Here is a 24736-nt window from a genome sequence, read left to right as displayed (position 1 = left end):
TTTTTTTTTTTTTTTTTTTTTTTGGTTTTTCAAGGTAGGGTCTCACTCTGGTCCAGGCTGACCTGGAATTAACTCTGTAGTCTCAGGGTGGCCTTGAACTCATGGCTATCCTCCTACCTCTGCCTCCCAAGGGCTGGGATTAAAGGCATGCGCCACCACGCCCGGCTTAAGTATTTTTTATAATTATGGAAGTTGTTAATAAAAATTTGGAAGAAAAAAAATAAATTTAACAAAATACTCTTTTTTGAAGCCAGGCGTGGTGGTGCATGCCTTTAATCCCAGTGCTTAGGAGGCAGAGGTAGGAGGATGGCTGTGAGTTCAAGGCCACCCTGAGACTACATAGTGAATTCCAGGTCAACCTGGGCTCGAGAGAGACCTTACCTCGAAAGACAAAGACATAACAAGAAAATTCTCTTTTTGGCAAAAAATGTGTTTCTTGGGGGCTCTGACTTAACCACACATGTTTTTTCAGGTCTAGTCATTCTATAGTAACAGGAATTTATTTATTTATTTGTTTCAGAGACAGAGCGAATCCATGGGCGTGCCAGGGCCTCCAGCTAATGCAAACAAACTCCAGATGCATGCGCCACGTTGTGCGTCTGGCTCACGTGGGTTCTTGGGTATTGAACCTATCAGGCAAGCACTTTAACTGCTAAGCCATCAGCCCAGCCCAGTACCAGGAATGTTGCATATTGACGTTGTGAGGAGACAGTGTGCCCGTCACAGCCGTGCCTAACATCCCCCATGTGCATGAGCCGCTCACCAGGCATCCCCTTTTAGCCCCAAGCCCAGCACTGCGCAGAGCCAAGCTTTTAACAAAAAGTAATTCATTACCTTAGAAATAGGAAGTGACAAGAGGTAATTGATCTATTGCAATCTGCCTTTTTAGGAGATAGCTTTTATTTGTTTGGCCCATGGCCCCTTTTGATTGAGTGGATGTATTTTTCCAGAAAATTCTTATCTGTATGTGTTTTGTTTTTTTTTTTCAACTCCGTGGACAGCAAAATTTTGGATAATTTAAGACGGTTTTAACATTTAAATACAGACCACTCTGCCTTAATGTCTTCTTCCCCACGATAATTAAATACAGAACCCAGGATGTCCCAAGGTCTCCTGTCTTGCCAGCCTCCGTCCAACCTTCTGCATTCCCTGCGCTCCCTCCCCGGCCCCCGCCCCCGTGGAGACTTTAATTTTGTTAAAACGTTTTGACTGCAGCTGTGACTCAAGTACCTCGGTGAGCTGCGGAAACACAATGCCATTTAATATTCCGACCCGCAGTCCAGACGCCTGCATGCCAGGTCATCTGAGCAGCCCGTTGACACTGCTTTATTTGACAATGATTGGCAACATCCCGCTGGGGAGGAAAGCAGACAGCATGAAAAACGGCAAGTGTGCTCTGAGAAACAGCTCCACTGTCAGTACCAGGCCCATCACGGCCTAACACGCTGGTGACACTTTTAAATATATTTTATTTATTTATTTGAGAGAGAGAAAGAGAGAGAATGGGCACCCCAGGGCCTCCAGCCACTGCAAACGAACTCCCCTTGTGCATCTGGCTAACGTGGGTCCTGGGGAACCGAGCCTCGAACCTGGGTCCTTAGGCTTCACAGGCAAGCACTTAACCGCTAAGCCATCTCTCCAGCCCTTAAATCCACACTCTAGATTCCCTCCTTGCTGGTTGGATTCACACATGCATTCATGAATCCGTCCAACCTGCGCTCAAGCCTATGGGGCGTGGGTTACTATGCCAGGCTAGGGACCTTGCAAAAGCCATGCCTGGGACAGCAGAACATTGTGGGCACAGCTCCTGCCAACACACAGCTGCAGCCTGCTGGAGAAGGTAGACTTCCACGGGTTGAGACATCATGCCCAGAGGCATTTCCCTCCCCCGCCCCAAAATAACTGACTGCTACTCCCACAATGCATAAACCACAACCCCATGGGGAGTACCTGAAACCCCACTGAGGAGCGTCCCCAAGAGAATGGGGGCAGTAACAAGGGGAAAAAGAGTACTAACACATGACCTATCCATACGCGACACCTTGTTAATAATAATAATAATTAACATTACAAAAGCATATCGACGGAGTCAGGAGTAACGTGGAAGACTGCACTAATGCACAGGAAGAGACACCTGGAGTTCAGGGGCTCACAGCCCAAATTTGATGCGGAGGCAAGGTTTAAGGGGTCATCTGGATTTTTTTTTTCTTTCAGATTGACACAAAGAACTGACTCTATTTCCCACCAAGGAAATGACCATGGCAAGACACAGAGGCAAGAGAAAATCCTGAAATCTAGTTTCTGTTAGGTTTGTACTATATCTACGGTGGATTTTGGGTTCTGATGAGATCGAGGCTAGAAATACAAACAGAAATAGGAGAATAAAGAGTTAAAGTGGCCCGGCATGGTGGCACACGCCTTTCATCTCAGCACTCTGGAGGCAGAGGTAGGAGGATCACTGTGAGTTTGAGGCCAGCCTGGGCTAGAGTGAGACCCCCACCTCCACACGACAATAACAACAACAAGAAGAAGAGTTTAAGTTGTAGTAAAAGCCATCTTAAGATACAATCACCCAAGAATGTTCGAGTGAGAAGATGAGTCCATGGTAACATCCCTGAAGGGCAGCTGTTAGGGCCGGATTTGAAGGAGGGGGCTTGGGAGAAAGGCTGAGAAGGGTGCGGGCCAGCAGGAAGGGTGGTCCCCAGCAGCAGTGTTGCTCCCTGAGGTGCTGTGATTCAGGGGTCCCCCATAAACTGAGGTGTTCTGAAGGCTAGGTTTTCAGCTGATGGAGATTTGGGAACTAACGCCTCCTGGAGGCCGTGCATTGTTGGGGGCGGGCTTACGGGTGTTATAGCCAGTGTCCCCTTGCCAGCGTTTGGCACACTCTCCTGTTGCTGTGGTCCACCTTATGTTGGCCAGGAGCTGATGTCCACCCTCTGCTCATGCCATCGTTTTCCTTGCCATCATGGAGCTTCCCCCTCGAGTTTGTAAGCCAAAATAAGCCTCTTTTTCCCACCAGCTACTCTTGGTTGGGTGATTTCTACCAGCAGTGCGAACCGGACTCAACACTGGCAACTGTCTTCATCTTTCTGCTTCCTGGTACCTGACATTCGTTCATTTTATTCATTCATATAGCTGCTAAGTGAGCGCAGCTCTTACCTAATTCAATTTTATCTTGTTTTTCAATATGTGTTTTTATTTATTTATTTATTTATTTTCTAGAGAGAGGAGGGAGAGAATGGGCATGCCAAGGCCTCTAGCCTCTGCAAATGAACTCCAGGTGAATGTGCCACCATATGCATCTGGCTTATGTGTGTTCTGGGGAATCAAACCTGGGTCCCTAGGCTTCACGGGCAAGTGCCTAAACCACCAAGGCACCTCTCCAGCTCCAATTTTATCTTAGAAATGAGAAAAGTAGCTGGAGTGATGGAGCATACCTTTAATACCAGCACTTGAGAGGCAGAGGTAGGAGGATTGCTGTAAGTTCAAGGCTACCCTGAGACAGAGTAAGACCCTACCTCAAAAAAAAAAAAAAAGAAATGAGAAAAGTAAAGCTAAATATTATTGAATTTGTTTATTTGATAGTGAAATCCTACCTTGGGAAAAAACAACAACAACAACAACAAAGAACTGTTCTTAGCCGGGCATGGTGGTGCGTGCCTTTAATTCCAGCACTCAGGAGGCAGAGGTAGGAGGATCTCCATGAGTTCGAGGCCACCCTGAAATTAAAGTTAATTCTCCAAAAACAAACAAACAACAAAAAAAGTGCTCTTTATTTTGTTCCTCACTTTTACTGTCATGGGTCTACAGAGGGGCTGTCTGTCTACCCTTATCAGACTTCCTGTTTTCTCTGAGCCTGGCAAATCCTTAAATCGTACATGTTGAAATATTTCAGTTTTACACTTTTTCATTCTGGTATACCTGATAACATACATGCATGTAGGCTTTTGACTTACTGTTGTTTGGGGCATGGAGTTTTTGTTTTGTTTTTATTTTATTTTATTATTATTTTTTTTTTGAGGTAGGGTCTCACTCTAGACCAGGCTGACCTGGAATTCACTCTGTAGTCTCAGGCTGGCCTCGAGCTCATGGTGATCCTGTTGCCTCCGCCTCCCAAATGCTGGGATTAAAGGCATGGATCACCATGCCTGGGTTAGACCCATCTTTATAAAACTGGTTTATTTATTAATTTTCACATGTGTGTGTGGCAGGGGCGTGCACCAGTGTCCCTTGCCAGTGCAAATGAAAGCCAGATACTTGTGCCACTTTTTGCTTCTTGCTTTATGTGAGTGGATGGGGAATCGAACCCTGGCAGGCAGGCTTTGCAAGCAAGTGCCTTTGACCACAGAGCCATTTTCCCAGCTCCTGCGAAATACACTTATTTTTATGTGGGTGCTGGGGGTCAAACTCAGGTCTTCATGCCTGCATAGCAGCATTTTACTAACTGAGCCATCTCCCCAGACCCTAGGGCCAACTTGGATCCTCCGCGTACTGGGCCCCCATTAGGTCCTCTCATTAAGTCTTTAAGCAGGACACTGGCCATCTCTACTTGCCCTAGTCAATATTCTAGACACATGAGGGCAATGGAGGCCCAAATCCTTCTGGTCGAGGTTTCCCCCCACAAAAAAAAATAAATACATGTATACATAAATAAAATAAAAAATAAAATAAACAGAGAGATGGGAGGATCATTGTGAGTTCAAGGACACCCTGAGGCTACATAGTGAATTCGAGGTTGGTCTGGACTAGAGTGAGACTGTACTTCAGGAAACCAAAAGATAAAATAAAATTATGAGTACACCACAGCATTTTCTTAGGATTGTATGAAACCAGCTTCCTTTACAATCTCCTACCAGAAAAGAATGAGCAAAAAAGTTATTTCTATGATTTTTACAAAGTGGACAAGAAATTTTCAATTATTCCAAGAGCAAGCAACCTTTGCAGGATGTTTGAAAATTATACTTTCCAAAGTTAGCAATGCCTTTTCTCCTTTTTTAAAAAAATATTTTTTGTTTATTTTTATTTATTTATTTGAGAGCAACAGACAGAGAGAAAGAGGTAGAGAGATTGAGAGAGAATGGGCATGCCAGGGCTTCCAGCCACTGCAAACAAACTACAGATGCGTGCACCCCCTTGTGCATCTGGCTAACGTGGGTCCTGGGGAATTGAGCCTTGAACCGGGGTCCTTAGGCTTCACAGGCAAGCGCTTAACCGCTAAGCCATCTCTCCAGCCCCCGCTTTTTTTTTCAAGGTAGGGTCTCACTCTATCCCAGGCTGACCTGGAACTCACAGCGAGCCTTTTACTTCTGCGTCCCGAGTGCTGGGATTAAAGGCGTGCGCCACCACACCTGGCCCTTTCTCCTGTTTTGAGCAACAGAATATAGAATGATTCAAATCTGAACCCATCAGTGGAGTCAAATTTTAGAATTTTTCCCCTTGATCTAGTTTGGCTATTTATTATATTATATTTTCTGGTTACCCAGTAAGAGATATTTCAGGAGCAAGCCTTGAAGCTGTTATTGGATGCTTTTTTTTAATGTCTTGGTCAAATAAATTCTCAGTTTAATATCCTGCATGGACTTTGTGGAAATTGATTTTTTTCCTTTCAGCTTATCAAAGTTTATGGCATGTGAAGATAGTTATGTGAAGTCCCTAGAAAGCTCTTGAAACACATACATGGAATACATTTTAGGAGCAGGGCACTGGTGGCTGATACCTATAATCCTAGCAGGCTGTGGTAGGCTAGACATGGTGGCACATGCCTTTAATCCCAGGACTCAGGAGGTTGAGGTAGGAGGATCAGGGCGAGTTCAAGGCCAGCCTGAGACTAATTCCTGGTCAATCTGCTAGAGTGAGACCTTACCTTGAAAAACTCAAAAAACAAACAAACAAACGAAAGAAAGAAAAGAAAAAGCATGTTACATTAAAGAACCAGTGAGGCCAGCGTGGTGGCACATGCCTTTAATCCCAGCACTTGGGAGGCAGAGGTAGGAGAACCGTTATGAATTCAAGGCCACCCTGAGACTACATAGTAAATTCCAGGTCAGCTTGGGCTAGAGCGAGACCCTACCTCAAAAAAAAGGGCGGGGGGAGGCTGGGGAGATGGTTTAGCAGTTAAGGCGTTTACCTGCAAAGCCTAAGGACTCTGGTTCGATTCCCCAGGACCCACGTTAGCCAGATGCACAAGGGGGTGCATGCATCTGTAGTTTGTTTGCAGTGGCTGGAGGCCCTGGAATGCCCATTCTCTTTCTCTCTGCCTCTTCCTCTCTCTCTCTCTCAAGTAAATAAATAAATTAAATATTTTTTAAAAAAAGAACGGCCGGCATGGTGGTGCATGCCTTACTCTCAGCATTTGGGAGGCAGAGTTAGGTGGATTGCTGTGAGTTCGAGGTCACCCTGAGACTACATAGTGAATTCCAGGTCAGCCACAGCTAGAGTGAGACCCTACCTCAAAAAAAAAGGAAAAGAAAGAAAGAAAGAAAGAAAGAAAGAAAGAAAGAAAGAAAGAAAGAAAGAAAGAAAGAAGGAAAGAAAAAGAATGGGTGAAAACCAGGATGAGGTTAATTATGGAACAGTGACTGGCAGAGAATAATAGTAAAAGTCAAATACTGTTGCCTCACTGAGCAGACAGTGAGAAGACCCGGGCTCCTCTCATGCCCGCTTGGAGGCAACACGCGAACAGGCCTGGATTAAATCAAATCTCAGCTGACGGAGTAGGGAGAGGGCAATTGAATCAGCTGATTCAAGAGCTGAGATGGCGAGTTGACAGAGCTCAGTGCCATAGGAGACCTGACATGTTATTGGATCTTCTGGAAGGAGACCAGGGACAGAAGATTTGGAAGCGACATCTGTGCGCCAACCAGTCTTGAGATGCTGAGATAATCTCAACAAGATACAAGACAAGTTTTACACACTGTAAGGAAAGTGAAGCGAAAGAGAACGCGGGACTTGATCTCTACACACAGACTGTTGTTGATTGAGAGAAGCAGCGAGGGGCAGCAGCCTTCCTGCAGGATGTAGGCCCTGGGCCAGGCTGGGACATCAGCTTATAAGGAGGATCCTAAGAAAAACAGACTGTATTAGCAGCAGGTCCGAGGGAAATAGATAAGGAGCTGTAGTGATTTGCATCCTTGCTCAGAATAACCTTTTTTTTTTTTTTTTTTTTTTTTTTTTTTAGCCATTTTGTCTAAGGAAAATATCCCACCAGTTTCTGTTCCCTCAAGGTTTTCTGAGCTATGGGAAGTTTATCCATCAGGAGTTGCCTGCCAAGGCTGCATGTCTCTGTGACTCTTTTATATATAAATGGGTGAATTTCTCCCCACAAACTAACATTGGCTTCTAATCGCTGTTTGTATTTCCCTGAACTCTGGAGCCAGGCTCAGGGTGGGTCTCTGGGGGCTAGGGGAGAGGTCCATCCCTCACTAACAACTCAGAAGCAAGCTCCTGTAAGGAGAGGCAACTTTCTTTTTTTAAAAATTTTTATTTTATTTTTAAATTTTTATTAGCATTTTCCATGATCATAAAAAATCCCGTGTTAATTCCCTCCCCCCCCACTTTCTCCTTTGAAATTCCATTCTCCATCATATTACCTCCCCATAACAATCATTGTACTTACATATATACAATATCAACCTCTGAGAGGCAACTTTCATTTGGAGTTTTTGTGAAGAGCTACTTTTGGGGTGAGTTCCCCAACCCAAAGCAGAGGGCCCGTTTTCTAAAAGAATAAAGGAGAAATTTGCAGAGGAAAACGACTGTGATCAGTTACCTTACACTGACTTCCAAAACCTTAGGCTCTCTCTCACCAGATTCCAGTAAACTTCTCCTGTATTTGATCTTCTTAGGTTTGCATGCCCCTTCTTTATTTCTTCCCATGACTCGCTTCAAGGCTTCCTGGTTCCCTTGAGTACCACTGTTCAATTTGTGTTTCCTTTGTCCTCAAACTACTAACTGCTACACAATTGGCATCAGTAGCTTGTTGTTTTTTGAGGTAGGGTCTTGCTCTAGCTCAGGCTGACCTGGAATTCACTATGTTGTCTCAGGGTGGCCTCGAACTCACAGCGATCCTCCTACCTCTGCCTCCTGAGTGCTGGGATTAAAGACGTGCGCCACCACGCCCAGTTAGGACACAAGTTTTATTATCTCCTTTTTGCCCATTGTAGTAGTCAGCTTCATGTTGCTGGGATGAACTTCCAAACAGACACAGTTTGTGGGAGGAATGGGATTTATGTCAGTTTATCGATCCAAGGGGAAGTTCCATCAATGGCAGAAGTTGGCTCCCATTCATAAATCCAAGGGGCACACACACACACACACACACACACACACACACACTAGCCAGTGAGCACACAGGGACCCCCAGAGCTCACGCTGCATACCTTGGGCTGGAAATCAGATCCGTCTTCAGTAACACCTTAGGGCTGGATGCCAGGATCCGTTCACAATGACACCTATTTCAGCCAGATGTCTGGAAAGCCAAGTTACAAGTTTTGTTTTTTTTATTGAAGATTTTTTATTTATTTGCTTATTTGAGGCAGAGAAAGAGAGGGAACTGGCGCACCAGGGCCTCAGCCACTACCATCAAACTCCAGACACTTGCTCCAGCTAGTGGGCATGTGTGACGTTGCACCTGCCTCACCTTTGTGCTTTGTGCGCCTGGCTAACGTGGGATCTGACGAGCAGAACATGGGTCCTTAGGCTTAACAGGCAAGTGCCCCAACCACTAAGCAATCTTTCTGGCTCTAATATACATATATAAGAACTTTTAGGAAACTGAGCTAAACTGCACATGCTTTCCTTTCTTTTTTCTTTCTTCCTTCCTTCCTTCCTTCCTTTTTTTTATTCTGCTTCCATCAAAAGTGCTTGAGGGGTTCTTCCATGGTGTTTCCAGGAATAAGAGTTGTTATTTTGAGAAACTAGTCAATTTGATTTTTTAAAATTTCCTATTTTATGTTTACTTAACTACTAGTCAGTTAAATGTTTTCCTATGCTATAATGGAAAATCTACTGTAAATTACTAATGTCTTTAGCATTGTTTTCCTTTATCAGCCCATAATGGCCTTGCACATTGTTAGAGCAACTTAGCCTTTGCCACTGGTGGAATGTAGTTTTCCTTTACATTTTGTTCTTTAAATTTACTTTTTGTAAAATTTTATTCATTTATTTGCAAGGAGAGAGATAGGCAGAGAGAGAATGAGATTAGGCATGCCAGGGCTTTCTGCCAACCAACCTAACTTCACAGTCATTCTTTAATAAAAAAAAAATATATTTTTTTTATTTGTAGGCTGGGCATGGTGGTGCACACCTTTAATCCCAGCACTCGGGAGGCAGAGGTAGGAGCATCACCATGAGTTCGAGGCTACCCTGAGACTACATAGTTAATTCCAGGTCAGCCTGGGCTCAAGAGAGACCTTACCTTGAAAAAACAAAACAAACAAACAAAAGAGTATTTGGGAAAAATAAATTTAGTTTTATCACATCATTACCAAAACTAAGTCCAGGCAGAGCAAGGGTTAACAATAATGCTAGTAATTTACAATGGTAGTAATCAAGCAATACAATACTGAAGAAAAATATTGAGGAGTATTGATTCCACCTTTGAAAAGGGAACATCTTTCCAACCCAAGAGGTAGATGGCTCAGCAGTTGAGGGCACTGCTTGCAAAGACTCATGGCCCTGGTTCAGTTCCCCAGTTCCCACATAGAGTCAGATGTATGAGGTGGCACATGGGCTGGACTTCATTTGCAGTGGCAGGAGGCCCTGGCAGGCCTATGGTCACTTTTTTCCTGTTTCCTCTTTGTCTCTGTCTCTCTCAAACAAATAAATAAAAATACTAGGTTGGCTGGGTGTGGTGGCGCATGCCTTTAATTCCAGCACCCAGGAGGCAGAGGTAGGTGGATCCCTGTGAGTTTGATACCACCCTGAGACTACACAGTGAGTTCCAGATCAGCCTGGGCTAGAGCAAAACCTTACGTCGAAAAACCACGCACACACACACACACACACACTACTGGCTTGGGCTGAAGAGATAGCTTAGTAGTTAAAGCACTTGTCTGCAAAGCCTAAGGACCCAGTTTCATTTCCCCAGAACCCACATAAGCCAGATGCACAAGGTGACACATGCATCTGGAGTTCTACCTATGCTCTTGTTTTGTTTTATTTTGGAAAGCAGATGAATGTCTTTTTCCGGATTCCTGAGAGGGTCTAAGACACATTTTATTTATTTATTTGCAAGCAGAAATTGACATACAGACAGAATGGGGGCACCAGGGCCTCTAGCCACTGCAAATGAACTCAAGATGCGTGTACCACTTTGTGCATCTGGCTTTACTTGGGTACTGGGGAATTGAACTCTGGTCTTTAGATTTTGCAGGCAAGTGCCTTAACTGCTGAGCCATCTCTACAGCCCGTAAGACACATTTAGAAGAATAATGAATGAGAAAATTCCTGTGATATGATCTGAAATCATAAGTCAAAAAGCTATAAGCCCACAATTACATTCTAATAAAAATATGAACTATATCTAATTCCCCAATGCTTATCAAACTTCAGTGGTAGCATTGAAGATGCCATACAAAGTAAATTTGGGGCTGGAGAGATGATTCGGACACTTCCTTGCAGAGTCTGACCACCCAGGTTCAATTCCCAAGTACCCATGTAAAGCCTGATGCACAAAGTGGTTCATGCATGTGAAGTTCATTTGCAGTGACAGGAGGTAGGCAACGTCACTCACCCAGTCTCCTCTGGGAAGGGGACAGGGTCCAGGTCATCCTTAGAATAAAGATTCAATTCACTCTCTGTTGGCTCTGCCCAGGAGTAATCCCAGAGATGTCAATTTGCACATCAAAACTCCAGTGGCTGTCACCCTTGCAGTCACTCCAGAGAAATCTGTGCCCAGAAGAGGCATTACTCTCTGGTGAGCCAAGATATTCTCTGACAGGCATGGATGGATTGACTGGCCAGAGCTGTTGTGTCTGCTCGGGTGAACTCTGGCGTGACTTGTTTGGGGACCAGCCTGTCTGAGGCAGGGAATCTTAGCATTTCATTTCTTCGCAGTCCTTTAATCCCAGTGCCCTGGACTTGACACATAACACTTCATGAGTCAGTGACCACTGAAATATCTTCTTCCCACCTGCCAATAACTTCTCAGATGCACATTTTTCATAGAGACGCTTCTTAGCCAAGCTCTTCACAGAACTCATTAAGGACATATCACCATGCCAGTTTACCCGGGTACTTGAGGGGGTGGTTAAGGAGACAGAGAGATCCCACTGCCTCAGATCCCTCCTTTGTAAAAATCAAACTTGTCACAGTAGGGTAACTAGAGTTGAGAACAAATGATCAAATACTACTGGTGGTGGGGGGCAAGGCGTTAATGTTACCAAGACAAAGTCATTGCAAACGTGGACGGTGTTACTTATACCAATGACCCAGGCCTGAACATTGGCATTGTATATATCATTAAAATGCCACTCTAGGTAGAGAGATCAAAATGGCAACAGAGGAGGATGTAAAGCTGGAATTGGGGACCAGCGGCCCCGAGCGCCCCCCACACTCCCCCCTCCAGAAGCCTCAGAAGCATGACATGGCGCTGCTGATCTGCAGCGGGTCACGGTCTATGCCCAGGAGCGGTGTGGCTATGCCCAGGAGGAGATCCAGAGCTCCGATCTGGAGACCGCTATGTCTGTCACTGGAGATAGACAATGCTGGGAGCAAAAGGCCAAACAGGAGCGGGAGAAAGAACTGGCAAAGGTTACCATGAGGAGGGAAGCTCCGGAGTTGATAATGACGGAGGTGGAGATCTCCCGAGCAGCGGCAGAAATAAGCTTGTGAGAACACCTGGGCAATGTGGCAGAGGCTCTTACTGCCTTTACCAACTGATGGTATAATTTTTCAGGCACTTTTTGGACTTGATATAGTAATGATAAAAAGTGCCACTCTGTACCATACAAACACATACAACTGCTATGCATCAATCAAAAAAATAGATTTTTAAAAGAGGCCTGTGTGGTGGCGCACGCCTTTAATCCTAGCACCCCTGAGGCAGAGGTAGGAGGATCGTTGTGAGTTCGAGACCACCCTGAGACTACATAGTGAATTCCAGGTCAGCCTGGATCAGAGTGATACCTTACCTCGAAACAAACAAACAAACAAACAAACAATAAAAGTATGAAAAAAAGCCAGGCCAATTGTATGTAATAGGTGATGCCTTTAATCTTAGCACTTAGTAGCGAGGCAGGAAGATGGCTGTGGGTTCTAGGCCACATGAGTTCCAAGTAGCCTGGGCTAAAGTGAGACCCTACTTTGGGGAAAAAAATTTTTTTTAATGTAATTTGTAAAGATAACAGTTATCCCTTGACTTTGCTGTGAGAATCAAATAAATAACGTGCACTGACAATACCAGGCTGAAATACACTATCATCATAATTTTTTTTTTTTTTTACTTTGAGACTGAATAAAAAGCATTAAGCAGTTTTCTTTGTAAATTCAAACCAGCTCAGCACGCTGCTGTCAGAGAGGCGCTCATGTGAGGCCAGGCCCCCCCCACCCCCCCCCCACCCCGCTTCAGGGAGGGCTGCAGGCCCTCTTGACTGTTTAAGCGGGTGACTTAGCGTGCATAGATAAGCTCCCCCACCCTCGATGTGTCTGGCTCTCCAAATTTCATTATCTAACTGGCCAAGCTCTGGTGTGCCCTAGACGATATGTCCTTGTGTGCTGTGTATACATGTTTCCAAAAGCCAGAAGAGAGCCCTAGAACTGGTTTTCCTCACATGAAATGATGCAGTTTTTTGGTGGGCGGGTGTGTGCGTGGTGTTGGGGGAAACAGCCGTTCAACGTTGGTTGCAGCCTTACACCCAAGGTGTGTCCCATGCGTTTGAGATTTTTTTGTTTGTTTGTTTTTTGAGGCAGGGTCTCACTCTAGCTCAGGCTGACCTGGAATTCACTGTGCTGTCTCAGGGTGGCCTCGAACTCACGGCGATCCTCCTACCTCTGCCTCCCGAGTGCTGGCATTAAAGGCGTGCGCCACCACGCCCGGCGCGTTTGAGAAACTTTATGGCACAACATTCAAAAGGGAAAAGAAAGGAAAAGAGAGAAGTTGATGAGCAGCCAGGCCCAGTGTTTTGGGCCGTCTTTGTTCTGCCCCTGGCTTGAGCGGGGACAGAGCCACTTAGTGATGGGCAGGCGTGGCGTGAGGCGTGGCATTGGGGCTTGGGGCGTGGCAGGGGGCGCGGCGCGCGTTCGGGGGGCGTGGCTCGGGGCGTGGTGGCATCGCGGGCGTCGGGACCGCGCGGTGCCGGGTCCTCCCTGCAGCCGGGAGGGAGGGAGGGAGGAGCGGCCCGCAGCACCGACGCCGCCCGCACGCTAGCGGGGCTCGGCAGCTAAGCCTCGTTGGGGGCATCTGCGACCGACGGACCGGGACAGACGGACGGAAGACCAACGCCCGCGCCATGGACGACCCGGACAACTCCACCTTGCTCCTGGTCGCCTTCTCGCTGCTGCCGGACAACTCCACCCTGTCGGCCAATGTCAGCAGCCCGAACCCCGCCAGCGACTGGCCCCTGGTCCCCACTTCCAGCCCCACCCCCGGTCCGGGTCCGAGCATCCCCTACAGTCCCGATCAGAGCTCCCCGAGTCCCGAGCCGACGACCGGCGGTTTCCCGGGGCGCACGGTGAGCCCCGGCTCCTCCGCTTTCCCCCGGCCCTGGGTCCCCCACGAAGCCCCGTTCTGGGACACGCCGCTGAACCACGGGCTGAACGTGTTCGTGGGCGCCGCCCTGTGCATCACCATGCTGGGCCTGGGCTGCACCGTGGACGTGAACCGCTTCGGGGCGCACGTCCGCCGGCCCGTGGGCGCGCTGCTGGCTGCGCTCTGCCAGTTCGGCTTCCTGCCGCTGCTGGCCTTCCTCCTGGCCCTCATCTTCAAGCTGGACGAGGTGGCCGCCGTGGCCGTGCTCCTGTGCGGCTGCTGCCCCGGAGGAAATCTCTCCAACCTCATGTCACTGCTGGTGGATGGTGACATGAACCTCAGGTAGGGCTCCATCCCCGGAAGCATCTTTCTCGCTCCAACCCATAAGCTGAGGGGCTCCAGAGAGAGCAGGTGCCTGTGGGAGGCCAGGGAGGAAAGGAGGGGTACCGAGGAAGAAGGGGTGCACGCCCGGCCCGGTGATGCTCAGTGGTTGTGTGTCGGTGAGGAAGGTCTAGCCCCCCACCACTGGGGGACCAAGTTGCCCGGAGACCCTGGGATTTCATCCACGGAGCTTACCACCACCCTTTGCTGAGTGCTCAGGTCTTCAGCTGCTGGAAGACAAAGAGAAGGGCAAGTTGAAGCTAGGACCCGCAGGAAATGTAAAAGCAAAACAAAAAATAAAAAAATATATAAAAGGAGGGGCATTGGGTCCGTTAAAGAAAGTAATCTCATACGGAGTGCAACATGATTGAGGTTCATCCAACAAGTAGCGTCCACTAGCTTTCTTATGTCTAATATCGGGTACTTGGCAGGATTAAAAGAAGAAGAAGAAGAAGAAAAAAAAAAAAGATTCCTCGTTCTTGTAGCCCAGGGCTGAGGTTCTGAAATACGACAGTGGGTTTTTCTGGAGATTTTCTGCAGACTTCAACCCCGGGACTTATAGGCACACTCTTTGCACAGTGTAAGGGAAAGAGAGGATGGCTGGCTTTTCGGGCTGGAGCCCATTTTTATTTTTGTAAATACTTCATTTATTTATTTGACAGAGAGAGAGAGAGAATGGGCACTGCAGGGCCTTCAACCGCTGCAAACTCCAGACGCTTGGGCCACCTTGTGCATCTGGTTTATGTGGGATGAGAGGGAGGGGGGAATCGAACCTGGGTCCTTAGGCTTCGCAAGCAAATGCCTTAACCACTAAGCCATTCCTCCAGCGCTTTCCCCCCCCCCCCCAAGCCCATCTTGATTTCTCTTTCCCTTGGCTGCAGCATCATCATGACCATTTCCTCCACTCTTCTGGCCCTGGTCCTCATGCCCCTCTGCCTGTGGGTCTACAGCCGGGCCTGGATCAACACCCCCCTGGTGCAGCTGCTCCCCCTAGGGGCGGTGACCCTCACTCTGTGCAGTACCCTCTTCCCGATTGGGCTGGGCGTCTTCATTCGCTACAAATACAACCGCGCGGCTGACTACATCGTGAAGGTAAGGCCTCTCTCTTCTCTTCCCGACGTAGCTAAGGAGGTTTGGGCCCCCGACCATCAGCTGAAGTGTCAGGAGGATTGGAAAACTTAGCAGGATTTGCAGGGACACACTTTTCAACAAGCTGATGCCACGGTCATCACAACCTCCACCTTAGGCAATAGCTAGGGTGAAAGATGTAGTTAAGACGTAGCTTACACCCGGTACACGGGTGCACACTTGCAAACCTAGCCCCCTGGAGGCTGAAGCAGGTGCCCAGATTTGAGATCAGCTTGAGCTATATTGTGAGACCCTGTCTCAATACCCTGTCATCTCTCCAAAGCTGTGACTTAATTAAACGCAGTGCAGATATCTTAGTACTCCAGGGAGGAAACGTGTGTGTGTATAGTGGTAATTAAATGGCAGCTTTTTTTTTTTAAAAAAAGGATACTTTTGTAACAGCAGATATTTTCTAATAATTGAGTGAAGAAAAATTAAATATTTGTAAATTGACCTTCTTTTAATATCCAAGAATAGTGATAAACTGAATACTTATCTTAGGAAGTTAAAAAAGAATTTAGAGCCTGGTGTGGTGGCTGATGCCTTTAATCGCAGCTCTAGGGAGGCTGAGGTAGGAGAATCACTGTGAGTCACACTACATAGTGAATTCCAGGTTAGCCTGGGATAGAGTAAAACTGTACCTCAAAAAATCACAACCCCCCAAAATAAAAATAACAACAAAAAACATAATTAGTTGCTGTAAAACACAGAGGGCCATTCCTTTAGAGGAATAAAGAGAAAAAGAGCCACCCGGCTGTTTCAATTATGTAGATTTTTTGTAAATTATTTATTTATTTATTTGAGAGCAACAGACACAGAGAGAAAGACAGATAGAGGGAGAGACAGAGAGAATGGGCGTGCCAGGGCTTCCAGCCTCTGCAAATGAACTCCAGACGCGTGCGCCCCCTTGTGCATCTGGCTAACGTGGGACCTGGGGAACCGAGCCTCGAACCGGGGTTCTTAGGCTTCACAGGCAAGCGCTTAACCGCTAAGCCATCTCTCCAGCCCAATTATGTAGATTTAAGATTTAATTTTTTTGTTTTAGTTACTTTTATTTATTAGAGACAGAAAGAGATAGAGATTGGGCATGCCAGGGTTTCCAGCAACTGCAAACAAAGCCACCGTGTGTATCTGGCTTATGTGGGGCCTGGAGAATTGAACCTGGGTCCTTAGGTTTCACAGGCATGCACCTTAACCGCTAAGCCATCTCTCTAGCCCTATTTCAACAATCTTTAGAGCAGAATTTGACCAATCTAGATAAAATTTAAATAAAATATTAAGAGCACAAATATATGCCAATCCTTTCAATGCCAATCCTTTCGACGCCAATGGGGTTCCCTTGATGCTATCCAGAGAGGCAGGTGCAGCATGCCCTCTCTTCCTGTCACAGAGAAACAAGTTAACCACCAGTCTAAAAGGAAGGTAGGGGGAGAATTTTGCTTAGATTTCTTCATTGTTCACACAACCTGTTTTACTTGAGTGAAGGAAATGTACCGTTGAGAGCATCCAGACGGTATGTTTAGTACGATATCTTAAAACTCTTGAGTGTAACACTTCCTGAGTGCTGCAATATTTAGGGGCATGGACGGGAGATTTCTCATGAACAGCCGAATGGAGTTGCCACATTGCACAGAACGCCTCACATCTTCTGCTTATATAGTTTTCTAAAACCATCTCACAGTTGATGAATATTTCGGTATTACTAATCATCCTCAGCATATATATATATATATTATAAATATATGGAGGGAGAGAGAGAGAGAGTGAGCCATCCTCTGTGTGTGTGTATATATATACATATATGGAGAGAGAGAGAGAAGAGAAGAGAGAGACGTTTTGGAGCTTTCTAGACCTAGATTAAACAAAAATTATTAGAGAGAGAGAAAATGGGCACACCAGGGCCTCCAGCCTTTGTAAACAAACTCCAAACGCATGTGGCACCTCATGCATCTGGCTTATATGGGCCCTGGGGAATCAAACCTGGGTCCTCTGGCTTTGCAGGCAAGTGCCTTAACCACCGAGTCATCTCTTCAGCTCAACTCTGCACTATATTTTGAAGGTTAAAAACGTCATATACTTGCTGGGGAGATGGCTCAGTGGTTAAAGGTGATTGCTTACATAGCCCAATGGCCCCAGTTCAATTCCCCAGCAACCACATCAACCCAGATGAATTTTCAAAGATTACTTCAGAAGCAATAGACTGGTGTTGTGGTGCTCCATACAAGCGAATGGACAGAGGTTCTAAAAGACACATTGTTGCTGGATGTCATGAGATGTCCAACATGGATTTAGCTGCCCCAAACAGGTGATCTATCTCCCTTTAGTATCAAAATCCATTTTGTGTGGGAGGTCATACTAGACAGGTGTCTACAATCCTCTTGTCCGTCCTTCCTTCCTTCCTTCCTTCCTTCCTTCCTTCCTTCCTTCCTTCCTTCCTCCCTCCCTCCCTCCCTCTCTCTCTCTCTCTTTTTCTTTCTTTTTATCCCCCTCTCTCTTTTCTCTTACTAGGTTTCCCTGTGGTCTCTGCTAGTGACTCTGGTGGTCCTTTTCATAATGACAGGCACCATGTTGGGACCCGAACTGCTGGCAAGCATTCCTGCGGCCGTTTACGTGGTGGCCATTTTCATGCCTTTAGCAGGCTACGCCTCTGGCTATGGCTTAGCCACTCTCTTCCACCTTCCACCCAACTGCAAGAGGACTGTGTGTCTGGAGACAGGCAGCCAGAACGTGCAGCTCTGCACGGCCATTCTCAAGCTGGCCTTCCCTCCCCGCTTCATAGGGAGTATGTACATGTTCCCTTTGCTCTACGCCCTGTTCCAGTCCGCGGAAGCGGGCGTTTTTGTCTTAGTGTATAAGATGTACGGGAGTGAGATATTGCACAAGCGAGACCCGCTGGACGAAGATGAAGAGACAGATGTTTCGTACAAGAAACTGAAAGAGGAGGAGATGGCAGACACATCCTACGGTGCCGTGAGGGGAGATGCCTTAGTCATGGTGGAGACCACCCAGCCCTCCCTCTAAACCCAGCACAGGATCTTCCAGCGCCCCGAAAGTGTGTTACACTTACGGCCTGGGGGAGCGTGTAGGGTTGACATAAAGGGTCACATTTGGTGTTCCCTTTGTTAAGTTGCATTGCCGTGGTAACCAAGTGTTTTCGTCAATTACAAATCACTGTTCTACTATTACTGACACCTGCTCAGCTAAACGAAGCCTCTTCTAAGTGTTATTTTTTTCTTTTTTCTCTCTTTCTTGCCTTTTTTTTTCTTTTGGTGTGTGTTTGGTGGTGGTTTTCACCAATTTCTCTGTTTCTGCAGAGGCTGCTGTATTAAAAAGCAGGGTTTGGACATATACAGTTTGGGCGCCCCAGCCTCTATGAGCAAAACTGGCTATCTGTGTAAAGTGTACTTGAGTTTAATGCAAGTGTAAAACAGAAACATGCGCTTGTGCCATTTAAAAAAGTACCTGACGATGTTGACCTGTATTTAGAGAAAACCAAAACAGGTCAGCGAAACAGTGGAATTATAGTATTTTCTTGTTATGCCAGCACCGTATCAGAGAAAGTCATATATTTGATGTATTTGATCACTTGATTCCAGTACCTATTCATTGGCAATGAACCACTAATGTGGTTTCCCGGGAATGAAGGCATTTTCTTTCTCTGGGTTTTCTGCACGTGTGTAAACACATCCTAGATCCTTTTGTCTTTTAGGGGAATGGTTTGCTTAGGGAGTTTTGTATAAGCTCGATCCACCCTGCCGTATAGCAGTGACATACATCAGGCTCACTATAGGGAAGGGTGGGCCTCGGGGGGAGAAAGCGTCTGGCCGGTATCCTAGGGTGCTTCCCCCCAACATTCATGGAAGGAGTGGATCTCTCCTTACCTCTGTGAAAGAATGGAAACTATAGTGGGGAACAGTAGGAAATAGGCCCTAGGCAGTGATCTTAGACTAGGTGGCCTTTTGCTCCAGCTTTACCTGGGCGCAGACACACCTGGACCAATCAGGGGATAGAGGTCACCTGGCTGGGCTCCTCCCGGTGGAATCTTCACCCAGGCGGGTTCGCTTACAAATGTCTCTCTTCAAAGCCAAGGCCGGTTTGGGTGTTGCGGAAGAGGGCCCAGGCTGGGACACGAGGAGGTGACCGGGCGCGCGCATAGGGTCCTTCCTCCGGACCACTCCCCTATTTAGGGCGCGGAGGGTCGCCGGGGATGCGCGCGCGGATGGCTTCGTGGGAGGACGAGGCGCTGGCCCCCCACTTGTTCCCCGCGCCTGCGGCCTCGGCGTTCGTCCCTTACCCCTGTGGCCCCCCTTACCCTGCGGCCACCACCAAGGATGGCTGGCGGCTCCCCGGCGGGGGCTGCCGTCCCGCGCCCTCGCCGTCCCCGCTGCCGGGTGTCGGGCAGCTGACAGCCGCCGAGTACTTGGAGAGCTACCGGCGGGCGCAGCTGCTGGCCTGGCTGTGGCGGCTGCAGCCGGGCTGGACCCCGCGCGCCCCCCGCGCGCCGGGCCGCTGCCACGCGGCGGTGCAGGTGAACCCGCGCTGCGACGCGGCCGTGCAGTGCTCGCTGGGGCGCCGCAGGCTGCAGCAGCAGCAGCAGCGCGGGACCGGAGACCCCGACCCCGACCCCGCCGCCGGCCGCACCCCGTCCTCTCCGCCTCCGCGGCCCGTGCGCTTCCCGCGCACCGTGTCCATGTACTCGCCCATGGTCTTCCGTCGTCTCACCGCCCTGCTGGACGCCGAGCGCAGCTCGGACACCGCCAGGTCCCTTGAGCCCGAGGACCGAGAGGAGACCTCGGGGAACGTGTCCCCAAAGCCCAGGAGCCCGGAGGATGACGATCAGGGCGGAGGGGAGTCGCCCGCACACCGGTCCCGGGACCAGGGGGACCCGGGCTTGGCCACGCAGCAGTCGGCACCCGCCAGGAGTCGCGAGCCGTCTCCGGAGGACCGCGGGCAAGTGGCGGCTGCCGAGGAGGCGTCTCTGCCGAGCACCACCGAGCGGGACAAGGAGCGCATGAGCTTCCAGGTGAGGCCTGGTGCAGGGCAGGGGAGAGGCTAAGCCAGGGAGGCTCAGGATGCAAGCTGTGGAGATGCCACGGTAACGTTGGGCTCCCTGTGGTTCTTTTAATTAATTCATTTATTTTATTTATAAGGCCGGCGGGAAGGGGGGAGAATGGGCGCGCCAGGGCCTCCAGCCCCTGCAAATGAACTCCAAACACATGTGCCACCTTGTGCAGCTGGTTTACGTGGGTCCTGGGGCATCGAACCTGGCTCCTTAGGCTTTGCAGGCAAGTGTCAGCCGTTAAGCCATCTCCCCAGCCGTCATTTTTTTTTTTTTTTTAACATTTTTACCTATTTGAGAGAAAGAATGAGAATGGGCGCGCCAGGGCGTCCAGCCACTGCAAACCAACCCCAGACGCCTGCGCCCCCTTGTGCATCTGGCTTACGTGGGTCCTGGGGAAACGAACCACGCTCCTTTGGCTTTGCAGGCAGGCGTCTTAACCGCTGAGCCATCTTCTTCCCTTTTTTTTTTTTTTTAAAGTACAGGGTCTCCTCTAGTTCAGGCTGACTTGGAACTGACTCTGTAGCCCTTCGCATGACTGAAGATGGATGCACACCCAGTAGAGCATCCCATGGTGAAACTCTTCAGAGTCAATTCCCAGCTTACCCACTGATCTCAGTGGACTGGTGGGGTTCTCATCTGCTGCCTCCTCCCTCATTCTTACCTCGTTTCTGAAGCTGACCGACTGACGTTTCTTTTATTAAAAAGTACCTCGTTCACTGTGTAACCCACGGCTGCTGAGGTCTTTGGGCTGTGCTAGCCAGAGTAGGAAGGGCCGAAGCTCAAGGACAGCAGGTTTAACCTGGAGGTTGGGCAAAGGTGTGAGTGGAGGTGACCCCAAAGGAGTTCTTTGGTCCCTTTCAGTCGTCCGAGGAGCGTTTGTTTTGTGAGGGGAAGATTAGAGGGGAATTCAGAAACCTGGGCTGTTGGTCCGAGCCATTGCCATACTCAGTTGTTTTTTTTTTTCTTCAAGGCAGGGTCTTGCTCTAGCCCAGGCTAGCCTCAAACATACAGCGATCCTCCTACATCTGCCTTCCAAGTGCTGGGATTAAAGACATGTGCCGCCACGCTGAGTGGAAAAAGTTTTTGTTTACAGAACTGGATTCCTCTCCGACTTTTCTACTAGTGGTGGTGGTTTTTTTTTTTTTTCCCTCGAGGTAGGGTCTCACTCCAGCCCAGGCTGACCTGGAATTCACTCTGTAGTCTCAGGGTGGCCTCGAACTCATGGAGACCCTTCTACCTCTGCCTCCCGAGTGCTGGGATTAAAGGTGTGCGCCACCACGCCTGGCCCACTTTTCTACTAGTTCTAAAGGTCTATTTTTTTTTTTTTTCTTTGTGTAGAGAGAGAAACGCCCCAGGGCCTCCCACCATTGCAAATTCCAGATACATTTGCCACTTTATACATCTGACTTTATGTTGGTACTGGACAGTATAACCTAGGCCATCAGACCTTGCAAACAAATGCCTTAACTACTGAGCTCTCTCCAGCTCTTTCTTTCCCCCCCCCCTTTTTTTTTTTTTCGAGGTAGGGTTTCACTGTAGCTCAGGCTGACCTGGAATTCACTATGTGATTTCAGGGTGGCCTTGAACTCACAGCGATCCTCCTACCTCTGCCTCCTGAGTGCTGGGATTAAAGGCGTGCACTACCACACCTGGCTCTTCCTTTCTCCCTTTCACCATTATATGACTAGGGAATTGAACCCCAGGTTGGCAGGTTTTAACCATGGAGCCAACTCCCCAGCTCCCCCTGATGAAGGCTTAATTCTGAACACCTGTTGGTAGCTAGCTTGTTTCTCAGTGGACAGGAAGAGGATTGTGGATAAAATCAATTAGGTAGATTATGCCGACAGGCAACACGTAGCAGAACTTTTTGGAAACGTGGGTTGTAGCATGGACAATTTAATCTTGGATTAGAAGATTTAGTGGACGATTTTTCTTCTGTCAGTTCAGTGACTTGCATCTGTGCTAAGACTAGGCACCTCCCTACAGTAAAGAGATCCCAGGGAGCCTGCCTGTCTGAGGAAAAACTTAAACCAGCCCTGAGAACCGGTATAATCCGGTACATAAACCTGTTTGGGTGTCTGAGCTGGGAGCTCACCTCCTCCCGGTGTCTTGGAGGTTAGCGCAAACCGGACTCGGCTTTCCTTCCGCGCGCGGGGATGAAATTAGGAATTTCAAGTCTTAGGTTGGCTCCTTCCCAGCTTGGGAAGAGAAGGACAGCCCGCCCGCCCAGGGGTCATCTTGACTAAACCCCGGAACCCCGCTGTTCAGTTCTTAGAGCAGAAGTACGGCTATTACCACTGCAAGGACTGTCACCTCCGCTGGGAGAGTGCCTATGTGTGGTGTGTGCAGGGCACCAACAAGGTAAGCGGCGCCACGTCCCCGGCCTCTTCCTGCCGCGGGTGCTGGGGGACTTTGGCTTCACGTATATCCTCTTTCTCGTCATAGGTTTACTTCAAACAGTTTTGCAGGACTTGCCAGAAGTCTTACAACCCTTACCGAGTGGAAGATATCACCTGTCAAGTAAATCAAATGTTTGTAATGTGGTGGAGGACTTAAGTATACTTTGTTTGTTTGTTTAGACGGAGGGTCTCACTGTAGCTCAGGCTGACCTGGAATTCACTCTGGAGTCTCAGGGTGGCCTCGAACTCACGGCCATCCTCCTATTTCTGCCTCTCGAGTGCTGGGATTAAAGGCGTGCGCCACCACGCCTGGCAGGGTCTAGATTTTTTGTATTTTTTTTTTGTTGTTGTTGTTTGTTTGTTTTCTGAGGTAGGGTCTCACTCTTGCTCAGGCTGACCTGGAATTCACCATGTAGTCTCAGGGTGGCCTTGAACTCATAGCGATCCTCCTACTTCTGCCTTCCAAGCGCTGGGATTAAAGGCTTGTACCACCACGCCCGGCTGATGTCTAGATTTTTAAGAGCAAAGATGTGACTAAATTTACCTGTCATCAGTTAGTGGCACCTGGGTTGCCATTTGAGCGTCTAGTCAACACACTTGACTCCAGTTGGCAATTGAGAACCAGCTGGGTGGAGAGAATGGAGAACCATCTAGAATCTCTTTAGCTGGGGCAAGACACTGTGTCTAAAGCATGGTGCCTTGGCCATTAGTGACTGATTCATTTCCATTTGTTTGTTCTCTACTGTCCCACCTTTCTAGAAAAGAAAGACTTTCTTTTAATTTTATTTTTTAAAAAATATTTTAGCCAGACGTGGTGGTGCGCGTCTTTAATCCCAGCACTCTGAGACCACATAGTGAATTCCACGTCAGCTTGGGCTAAAGTGAGACCCTGATTTGAAAACAAAGGATCAATTTTTTTTTGGTTTATTGAGGTAGGGTCTCACTCTAGCTCAGGCTGACCTGGAATTCACTATGTAATCGCAGGGTGTCCTTGAACTCGTGGTGATCCTACCACTGCCTCCCGAGTGCTGGAATTAAAGGTGTGTGCCACCATGCCCGGCTAAAGGATCAATCTTCATGCCACCATAGCTGGCTCAACAGCTACTCTTCTTAAACCTTCCATTCCAGATTGGGATGTACAGAGAATGCAAGTCCACGGCCTTGTTTAGGGTCTCATTCAGAAAATGTCAGTAGTTGCGTGTGGTGGCGCACGCCTTTGATCCCAGCACTTGGGAGGCAGAGGTAGGAGGATTGTAAGTTCGAGGCCACCCTGAGACTACATAATGATTCCAGGTCAGCCTGGGCTAGAGTGACACCCTACCTTGAAAAAAAAAAAAAAAAACAACTTAAAAAAAATGTCTGAATAGACTAGAAAAAAATCATTCTGAAGCTCCAAGAACCTAAGATGTTCATTCTTTGTAGTTCTCCCTTTGAATTTTCTTTTTTCCTTTTCCCCCAGAGTTGTAAAAGAAATATCTGCTCGTGCCCAGTCAGAGTTCGCCACGTGGACCCTAAGCGGCCCCATCGCCAAGACTTGTGTGGGAGATGCAAGGGCAAGCGCTTGTCCTGCGACAGCACTTTCAGCTTCAAGTACCTCATTTAGGGACCAGCCCCAAGGCTCTGCTGGCTGAGCCAAGGGCGCGGAGGCGTGAGTTTTCTCCATCAGGGCTCTCCCACCTCCCCCTTCTCAAAACGCTTCCTGAGAGGCGGTGTGTTTTGACACAAGCCTTCAAATAAAGGTATTGCAAAAACAGTTGAGGTTTTCTGCAATTTCTCTCTGGGTGTGAGGAGACCTTAACAAGCCTGGACCTGTCATCTTAAACCTGATGACAGAATGGGCCAGGCTGAGCTAGGTAAGGAGGGTTACAGGCACTGGGTAGTTTATTTTGGGGGGGCTTTCAAATTAGGGTTTCTCTCTAGCCCAGCCTGACCTGGAATTGAATATGTGGTCTCAGGCTGGCCTTGAACTCACAGCGATCCTCCTACCTCAGCCTCCCAAGTGCTGGGATTAAAGGTGTGTGCCATGCCTTGCTTTTAAAGAAGTTTTTTTTACGGGCTAGAGAGATGGCTTAGCGGTTA

At 48.1% G+C, this 24736-nt stretch overlaps 2 protein-coding genes and 1 pseudogene across 2 annotated transcripts; all 3 read left to right on the top strand.

Moving 5' to 3' along the window:
• Positions 1–11491: 11491 nt before the first annotated feature.
• LOC101602604 lies at positions 11492–11880 on the top strand (annotated as a pseudogene).
• A 1502-nt stretch (positions 11881–13382) lies between these two features.
• On the top strand, positions 13383–18585 carry Slc10a4 (solute carrier family 10 member 4). Its single transcript, XM_004658689.2, has 3 exons — positions 13383–14029; positions 14950–15160; positions 17705–18585. Exons 1-3 carry the CDS (start codon positions 13449–13451, stop codon positions 18215–18217), a joined length of 1305 nt encoding a protein of 434 aa, XP_004658746.2. The 5' UTR covers positions 13383–13448; the 3' UTR covers positions 18218–18585.
• An 818-nt stretch (positions 18586–19403) lies between these two features.
• On the top strand, positions 19404–24410 carry Zar1 (zygote arrest 1). The gene is made up of 4 exons (XM_004658848.2): positions 19404–20219; positions 22527–22619; positions 22704–22778; positions 24117–24410. Exons 1-4 carry the CDS (start codon positions 19404–19406, stop codon positions 24258–24260), a joined length of 1128 nt encoding a protein of 375 aa, XP_004658905.2. The 3' UTR covers positions 24261–24410.
• Positions 24411–24736: the final 326 nt, after the last annotated feature.

Source organism: Jaculus jaculus, chromosome 11, assembly GCF_020740685.1.
Source record: "Jaculus jaculus isolate mJacJac1 chromosome 11, mJacJac1.mat.Y.cur, whole genome shotgun sequence".
In the NCBI taxonomy this organism is placed as follows: domain Eukaryota; kingdom Metazoa; phylum Chordata; class Mammalia; order Rodentia; family Dipodidae; genus Jaculus; species Jaculus jaculus.
Note: the sequence above shows the minus strand (reverse complement) of the source record. Positions and strands in the feature narration are given on the sequence as shown.

Excerpts from the sequence above, each read along its gene's own strand:
- Zar1 (XM_004658848.2), top strand. The coding sequence starts at position 19,404 with ATGCGCGCGCGGATGGCTTCGTGGGAGGACGAGGCGCTGGCCCCCCAC. Across the intron at positions 22,620-22,703 it reads GTGTGCAGGGCACCAACAAG|GTTTACTTCAAACAGTTTTG; the intron begins GTAAGCGGCGCC and ends TTCTCGTCATAG. Across the intron at positions 22,779-24,116 it reads TGGAAGATATCACCTGTCAA|AGTTGTAAAAGAAATATCTG; the intron begins GTAAATCAAATG and ends CTTTTCCCCCAG.
- Slc10a4 (XM_004658689.2), top strand. The coding sequence starts at position 13,449 with ATGGACGACCCGGACAACTCCACCTTGCTCCTGGTCGCCTTCTCGCTG. Across the intron at positions 14,030-14,949 it reads GATGGTGACATGAACCTCAG|CATCATCATGACCATTTCCT; the intron begins GTAGGGCTCCAT and ends CCTTGGCTGCAG. Across the intron at positions 15,161-17,704 it reads CGGCTGACTACATCGTGAAG|GTTTCCCTGTGGTCTCTGCT; the intron begins GTAAGGCCTCTC and ends TTCTCTTACTAG.